This window comes from Tribolium madens, unplaced genomic scaffold, assembly GCF_015345945.1.
Source record: "Tribolium madens isolate multiple individuals breed KSU strain unplaced genomic scaffold, Tmad_KSU_1.1 Scaffold_20;HRSCAF=117;Tcas5.2_LG4, whole genome shotgun sequence".
Lineage (NCBI taxonomy): Eukaryota > Metazoa > Arthropoda > Insecta > Coleoptera > Tenebrionidae > Tribolium > Tribolium madens.
In genome coordinates, this window is record NW_025400985.1 from 934,728 (window position 1) to 943,282 (window position 8,555).

Genomic DNA, 8,555 nt, shown 5'->3' on the forward strand with positions numbered 1-8,555 from the left:
TGAAGAAAAAGCCACTGATAGTAATAAAAAATTTCGAAACATTTATTTGCAATTTGTTAAGACTTTTTTGTTTATTTTGGTCCACACTATTACCTCCTTAAATATTTTACAATCTTTTTTTGACACCCTGTATAATGCCCCACATAAATTTTGTGAGTTTCTGCAATGATATTTATCTGAAGGTTATCATTAACCTGCACTATACCTTAGTTCAGCCGTTTTTGAGTTTTTGAGACTTTTTTTGGAAATTTTTGGATTTATACCTTCCTCTTCAAAAACCGATAACTTTGCCATTTTTAACTATTATGAAACCGTATTTGGGCATTTATAAGAGAAAGGTTCGATCTTTCTTTTGGTGGGTTRATAATTAGAAAAAGTAATTACCAAACACAAAAAATTTAACGTTAAGTTAAATACCCATAAAAATAAGAAAAAATTCAGAATGAAAATTAATCAAATTCAGATTAAATGAATTTAACTTATTTTAAGAAAATACAACTTTTCGTTTATTCATTGAGAAATATTTCGAAACGAAAACAAATTTATACAGTGTGTCTTGTGAAAGATGAAAAATTCTCAAATTTTGAAGTTTAAGATTAATTTGTAACAGTTTTCGTTTTGAAAAAATCAAGTATGCCTTGGAAATTTTTCAAAAAACTTATTTTTTAGAGTAATGTGCCTTTTTGTGTGGCAAATACGACAAAAAGTTATTAAAAAAAGTTGTTTAAAATCAACATACCAAATTTCAAAATTCAGCCAACTATTTCTCTTTTTTAAAAAAAACATTGCTTTTTAGTAAAAAATACGTTAAAAAATTATTTCGCAGTAATAATCTAAATGTGTTTTTTTTATTCACAATAATTACAAATAGAATTCTTTGATTTGTGAAATAAACTTAAAAAAAATTGAAAAATAATATTTGCCGTATTTGCCACATAAAAGGCACTTTACACTAAAATATATTTTTTTGAAAATTTCCATGCATACTTGATTTTTCAAAACAAAAATTTTGTTAGAAATTGGTCTTTAACCAAGCAACTCCAAAAAATTAAAACAGTAATCAATTTTTTTGTCTTTATTATTAAGTTATTCAAATTTAAAAATAAATTTTCATAATTTTGAAAAAAATCGATGGGCCGTTCATTCAGAATTAGTTGTCCAAATTTTTGGTATTTGAAAGTCTTTGGAATTACTTGTGAAATACTGAAATTATTTGGAATTACTGGATTTCGTTTTGAAATTACTGGAAATTTGGTGGAATTTTTTTGAAATTGGAATTAGATGTACACATTTTTTAATAAGCTTAAATTTTGGGGGTTTGTTAATCATTTTTTCAATTGAATGTCTCATTAAATGCTCAAACGCAATAATAATAAAAATATTACAGAATTATCATTTTTGAGAAGAATGGTGTTACTTAAATGCAAAAATTTTCATAAAAAAAATTAAATTTGGATAAATAAAAAAGCTTATAATAATCCAAAAATACAATAAAAACCCAGCCTGAAGTGCATTTTAACAATACTTGAAACACAAATATCATTGTCAAATATACTTGTAATGTGGGGTTTATTGGGACCACCTGTAGATTATTATCGTTTATTATGGCAATTACCAAATCCTCTAAGTGTATTATTAGTATACCTGGTGATTATGTCCTTAATAACGATTAAAAGCACAAAAAATCGATTTAATGGCCTCGGTTTAATATATAAAATTGCAAAGTGGCATCAATTGTTATCAGAAGAACAAAACCCATCAAAGAAAAATGAAGTTTTTTATCACTTTAGCAACTTTAATCGTCGCCACACATGCGGTAAGTGAACTTTTCCAAAAATCATCATAATTATTGATATTTTTAGATCGACAAAGAATTTGTTCAAGAATTGAGACAAAAATTGCGAACACATGTGGAAGCATGTGCAAAAGAAGTGAACGCTGGGCCAGGTACTAATTAATTAATTAATCAATTCGTAAATTAATTAGAAATAATTTAGATGATGTTTCCGCACTTTTTGCACACAAACTCCCCACCACTCATGAAGGAAAATGCATTTTCTTCTGTATGCACAAAATGTACAATGCGGTAAGTGAGTGGTTTCCACCCAAGTTAAATAATAATCATTTCGTGTGTAGCAAAACGAAGATGGTAGTCTCAACATGGCTGGTGCTTTGGCCAATTTGGAACTTATCAAAGACATGGATGTTGATATTTACAACAAACTTTCAACGTCTTTCAAAAATTGTGAAAATGGTATAATGGATTTTTTCAGTTTTGGATTTGGTTAAAACTCTTTTTTCAGCACCATTCGACAGTGATCCGTGCCTTTACGCCGCTAATATAGTCACTTGTGTTGTAAAAGAGGGAAGGGCGGTAAGTAGGAATTTAAATGTCTTTTTTTATTTTTTATAATTTGTGACCAGGTGGGCCTTGACGAAGTCCTAGTGGAGTAAATTAGTTACATAACAGTTTGTAAAAGTGATTATTAGAATAAAGCATTACAAAAAACTGATTTTCTTTAAAAACCTAGCGCCTGCAGTGTAGACAACACACAATACAATTATATCACTTTCAAATGTTGTCTAAATATAGGCAACACACAATACAGAAAGTCTTATTATTCTATATTCAAAAACAGTCCTGGTAGAGTAACATAGGCTTTAAAACATTATTTAAATGAAACATTTAAAAAATAAACTTTTCTTTAAAAATATAGGCAACACACAATTCGGCGATAAAACTTCCTTCAAATAAAGTCAATACACAGCAATAATTTTTTATTAGTTGTCCAATTTTATTTATTACAAAACTCTAATATTTGTTTAAATAAATAAATTCTAATTTTGCAAAAAGCTCAAATTTAGACAACACACAATACGGTAAAAATAATTTTCAAATAAAATAAAAAAGTGATTATATTTTATTAATTAAAAAATATTTCTTTCAAACAGTCCTGGTAAAACGCATTAATTCTTACATAACAAAACGTTCTGAAAAAAATTATTTAAAAAATAAATGCTTTTCTTTAAAAACCTACAGCTTCCAATGTAGGCAACACACAATTCAGGAAAAAATACATTCACATGAAATCAGTTAAAGTAAAATTTTTTATTACTTATTGTTATTGTGATTTAATAAAAAAAAATTGGCTTTTTTTGACAAAATCTTACAAAAATAAGTAAGTTCTTGATTTAACTCAAAAGAGACCGATTTTGATTTATTTTAATGTTTGTCTGGTTTACGAAATTTTTTTTCGCTCATAAATAAGTGTTTTTTGTCAATTTTATCTCATTTTTAAACAAAATGTAGAAAATGAATCGGAAGAGTACGAGTTAAAAACACTAAAAAAATAAAAATAGAATCGGAAAAATATTACTCCATAGGTTGGCATTTTAAAATCAAAAATCAAATTTTATTTTGAAAAACATTTACATTTTTTATTAATAAAATGCGACAAGATGAAAAACCTCCGAATTTTTTTTATTTTTTATTGTTAATTATTATTAAATTATTTGACTTAATTTAGAATTTTTTTTAAATATCGAGAAACAAGTCAAATTCTTGGTCAAAAATGAATTAAAATGGCAGTTAGTATTTAAATTGGTGATTTTTGGCAAAATTTTATAAAATATAAAAATTTTTCCGCGAAAACCAACTAAAACGAACAAAATTGACCAAAAAAATCTGATTTGAACAGTTTCTCGCTCAAAAAGAAAGGAAACAAAGATTTACTTTTAAAAAATTTTGGCTTTTTAAAAAAAGTGATTATTAGAATAAAGCATTACAAAAAACTGATTTTCTTCAAAAACCTAGCGCCTGTAGTACAGACAACACACAATACAATTATGTTACTTTCAAATGAAACCAATACAAAAATGTCTAAATACAGGCAACACACAATACAGTAAATCTTATTATTCTATATTTAAAGACAGTCCTGGTAAAGTAACATAGTTTTTAAAACATTATTTAAATGAAACATTTAAAAAATAAACTTTTCTTCAAAAACCTAGCGCTTTAATATAGGCAACACACAATTCGGCGATAAAACTTCTTTCAAATAAAGTCAATACACAGCAATAATTTTTGATTAGTTGTCCAATTTTATTTATTAGAAAACTCCAATATTTGTTTAAAACATTTTTTGAAGTTTTTTTAGTAGATAAATTCTAATTTGGCCAAAAGCTCAAATTTAGGCAACACAACAACAATAAAATAAAAAATATTAATTGTCCAGTTTATTTATTAATAAAAAATTTCTTTCAAAGCAGTCCTGACAAAGCACATTAATTCTTACATAACAAAACGTTCTGAAAAAAATTATTTCAAAAATAAATGTTTTTTTCGAAAAACCTAAAGCTCTCAATGTAGGCAACACACAATACAGCATAAAAATTACATTCAAATGAAATCAGTTAAAGTGTCAATACACAGCAATAATTTTTTATTAGTTGTCCAATTTTTTTTATTAGAAAACTCTAATATTTGTTTAAAACATTTTTTAAAGTTTTTTAGTAGATAAATTCTAATTTTGCAAAAAGCTCAAATTTAGGCAACACACAATACAGTAAAAATTATTTTCAAATAAAATAAAAAATATTAATTGTCCAGTTTATTTATTAATAAAAAATTTCTTTCAAAACAGTCCTGGCAAAGCACATTAGTTCTTACATAACAAAACAAAAAAAATTATTTCAAAAATAAATGCTTTTTTTTAAACCTAGAGCTTTCAATGTACGCAACACACAATACGCAAAAAATTACATTCAAATGCAATCAGTTAAAGTGTCAATACACAGCAATAATTTTTTATTAGTTGTCCAATTTTATTTATTAGAAAACTCTAATATTTGTTTAAAACATTTTTTAAAGTTTTTTAGTAGATAAATTCTAATTTGGCAAAAAGCTCAAATTTGGGCAACACACAATACAGTAAAAATTATTTTCAAATAAAATAAAAAATATTAATTGTCCAGTTTATTTATTAATAAAAAATTTGTTTCAAAACAGTCCTGGCAAAGCACATTAGTTCTTACATAACAAAACAAAAAAAAAAATTTCATAAATAAATACTTTTTTTTAAACCTAAAGCTTTCAATGTAGGCAACACACAATACGCAAAAGATTACATTCAAATTAAATCAGTTAAAGTAATATTTTTTTATTACTTATTGTTCAATTTTTTTATAAATAAGCTTTGATATTTGTTTAAAACATTTTTTTAAGTTTTTTTACCCAAATCTAGACAACACACAATACGTATTGATTTTTACCAACTTTTTTTAAACAATTTCGGTGGAATAATTTTCTTGGCCTTGGTTTTCGCATCAATAGCTATAATAAAAGTTTCTACTTTCCTTACATAAAACCTCAAATTACTGTATTATTACCCTGTTTAAACATAGACAGACACGGAAACGAAATCATTGATTAAATTTTTAATTGCCCTTTTCTAGCGTTTTGATTACAAAGAAAATGTCGTATATAAAACCTCGGAAAACTTGAGTCACTCATTCAAGTTTAAACATGAAGTTTTTGCTAGTTTTCGTAGTGGTAATTGTCYCAATCCTTGGCACTTTCGCTGTAAGTTGTAAAAAACTGAAACTTTTTCAGTTAAAAGTGTTTTTTCAGATGGATGAGGCTTTTCTCGAGCAAACCAGAGACAGGGTTAAAGCCGTTGTGAAAGAATGTGTCGCTGAAGAAAAAGCCACTGATAGTAATAAAAAATTTCAAATTAACACTAAATCAATTTTTTTTTTAATTTTGAGGTGATTTTGACGATATAATGGCCATGAAAATCCCCACCAGTCATGAAGGGCAATGTGTGTATTTTTGTTCACACAAAAAATTCAACATGGTGAGTGATTTGAGTCGAATTAAAACGGTTTTTATCGGATTTTAAGCAACATCCCGACGGTTCTATCAACAAAGAGGGGGCTTTGGACACTTTTGAGGTTGTGAAAGACGTTGATGCAGAATTTCACGATAAAGTTATCACTGTTTACAATCACTGTATTTCGAGTAAATTGATTTTTTTCAWGTTTGGGTTATTATTAAGTGAGAGGTTTCAGCTCCTGTGGTCCCCGACCCTTGTGTCTACTCCGTTAACTTGTTTCAGTGTTTCATAAAAGAGGGCAAAGCTGTAAGAAATTTCAGTTATAGTAAGGGTTTTCATAATTGGGAGTTTCAGGTTGGGATTCATGAACTTATCATAAAATAATAAGTTGGAGCTTAAGGCAATGTAGAAATGGACTCAAGTTTTTAGCAATAAATTGATGCATTATTACTTGTTTTTTATTTACAACTTATTTTATTAGCTTTTTTTACTTTAAATTTTGTCGTCTAGTGTTTCAAAACAATAAAAAAAACACTAAAAATGATGAAAATATTACAAAATAAAGGAAAATAATTTCTGGTTTTTAAGTTTTACTGAATAATTGAGAAATAGAAAAATAAAAAAAAAATATGATAAATTGTATTTTTTCAAATCTTGAGCAAAAAATTAATATTTTGATTAAAAATTAATAAAATCAAGCGAAAACCGCGATAAATCTGATAAATTTCCCTCTAAAAATTGAGCAAAACAGAAGAAAATACTTTCGATTTTTCTATAACAATGATTTTTGGGTTTGTTTTGAGAAAATATTGTGAAAAAAATTATTTACTCGTCCAAAAGTAACAAACCAAAACAATGTCAATTTTATGTAGGTTTTTTGGGTTTGTCTTAAAGAAAAAACAGTTTGGGAAAGTCAATTTTAATCTAATTGAGAAAATTTCTTGATTAAATTTTTTGAAACAAACTAATTAAAAAGTCAATTTTACTCTGGTCAAAATAATACCGATTTCAATCCATGATTTTATGAATTTTTGGACGTTTTGACCAAATCTTGCAAAATAAGTGAATTTCTGGCTAAGAAACAAGCAACATTTTTCGAAACAAAACTAATTAACGTTAATTTTGATTTAATTCAGAATTTTTTTTAAAATATCAAGAAACAAGTTAAATTTTTGGTCAAAAATGAATTAAAATAGCATTAATTATTATTTATTATTAGTGATTTTTTGCAAAATTTTACTAATATAATTTTTTGCAAAAAATTGACTACAAAAAATGTGCTGTTTTTTGCCTTTTTTGACAAATTTCGGGAGATAAAAACAGTTTCTCACTTAAAAAAGAAAAAATCACTTAAAATAACTCCAATTGTGATTTAATAAAAAAAATGGCTTTTTGACAAAATCTTACAAAATAAGTGAGTTTTTGATTCAAAAAAGAGCAAAATTTTGCAAAAGAGTCCAATTTTGATTTATTTTAATGTTTGTTTGGTTTACGAAGTTTTTTTTTCGCTCATTAAAATAAGTTTTTTTGTCAAGTTTACCTCATTTTTAACTAAATTTAAAAAATTAATCAGAAGAGTACGAGTTGAAAAAATTATTTCATAGATTGGCATTTTAAAATCAAAAACCGAATTTTATTTTGAAAAACAATTACATTTTTTATTAATAAAATGCGACAAGATGCAYAACCTCCGAAACTTCAATTTTATAATTGTTAATTAAATTATTTGTTTTAATTTAGATTTTTTTTTTAAATATCGAGAAACAAGGCAAATTCTCGGTCAAAAATAAACTAAAATGGCATTAATTTGTATTTAAATTGGTGATTTTTACAAAATATAAAAATTTTTCGCTCGAACACCAACTAAAACGAACAAAATTGACCAAAAAAATTTGCCTTTTTTGACAAATTTTGAGAGATAAAAACAGTTTCTTGCTTAAAAAGAAAACAGAGATTTAATTTAAAAGAATTTTGGCTTTTTTTGAAAAAATCTTACAAAATGAGTAAATTTCTGATTCATAAACGTGATTTAATTCAAAAACATTTTGTGTTTTTTTTGACAAAATCTTACAATAAGTAAATTTTTTGATTCAACAACAAGCTAAATAAACAAGCATAAAAAAACAATTTTGATTTTATTTGTTTCTTTTTTGACAAAACTTTGCTTAAAAATGATATAAATTTTTCGAATTAATCTAAAATAACATCTAATTTATTAATTTTGTGTTCGTTTTTAATAAATCTCAACATATAACTCNTGCTTAAAAATGATATAAATTTTTCGAATTAATCTAAAATAACATCTAATTTATTAATTTTGTGTTCGTTTTTAATAAATCTCAACATATAACTCAGTTTCTGGCCCAAAGTTAAGCAAAACTGGTCAAAATAACAACAATTTAATGAATTTTTGGTTATTATGACCAAACCTTACAAAATAAATGAGTTTTTGGCTGAAAAACAAGCTAAATTTTTCGAAACAAGACTAATTAACATTATTTTTGGTTTAATTGAAATTTTTTTTTAAAAATATCAAGAAACAAGTCAAATATTCTTGGCCAAAAATGAATTAAAATGGCATTAATTTGAATTTACATTGGTGATTTTTGGCAAAATTTTTACAAAATATAAGAATTTTTCGCTTGAAAACCAACTAAAACGAACAAAATTGACCAAAAAATTTGCCTTTTTTGACAAATTTTGAGAGATAAAAACAGT

General features: G+C 25.4%; 2 protein-coding genes across 3 annotated transcripts in view; both read left to right on the top strand.

Moving 5' to 3' along the window:
• The window catches only part of LOC123004620, a 6,193-nt gene extending 3,683 nt beyond the window's left edge, over positions 1-2,510 (top strand). For both annotated transcript variants that reach the window (XM_044397952.1, XM_044397951.1), the window contains 6 exons: positions 1,726-1,816; positions 1,863-1,947; positions 1,998-2,086; positions 2,137-2,254; positions 2,304-2,374; positions 2,425-2,510. In XM_044397952.1, coding sequence (XP_044253887.1) covers positions 1,769-1,816; positions 1,863-1,947; positions 1,998-2,086; positions 2,137-2,254; positions 2,304-2,374; positions 2,425-2,454 — 441 coding nt within the window. In that variant the 5' untranslated portion in view covers positions 1,726-1,768 and the 3' untranslated portion in view covers positions 2,455-2,510. The remainder of the gene's footprint in view (positions 1-1,725; positions 1,817-1,862; positions 1,948-1,997; positions 2,087-2,136; positions 2,255-2,303; positions 2,375-2,424) is intronic.
• A 3,004-nt stretch (positions 2,511-5,514) lies between these two features.
• LOC123004617 (general odorant-binding protein 19d-like) lies at positions 5,515-6,287 on the top strand. The gene is made up of 6 exons (XM_044397947.1): positions 5,515-5,584; positions 5,633-5,717; positions 5,770-5,858; positions 5,905-6,022; positions 6,073-6,143; positions 6,192-6,287. Exons 1-6 carry the CDS (start codon positions 5,528-5,530, stop codon positions 6,219-6,221), a joined length of 450 nt encoding a protein of 149 aa, XP_044253882.1. The 5' UTR covers positions 5,515-5,527; the 3' UTR covers positions 6,222-6,287.
• Positions 6,288-8,555: the final 2,268 nt, after the last annotated feature.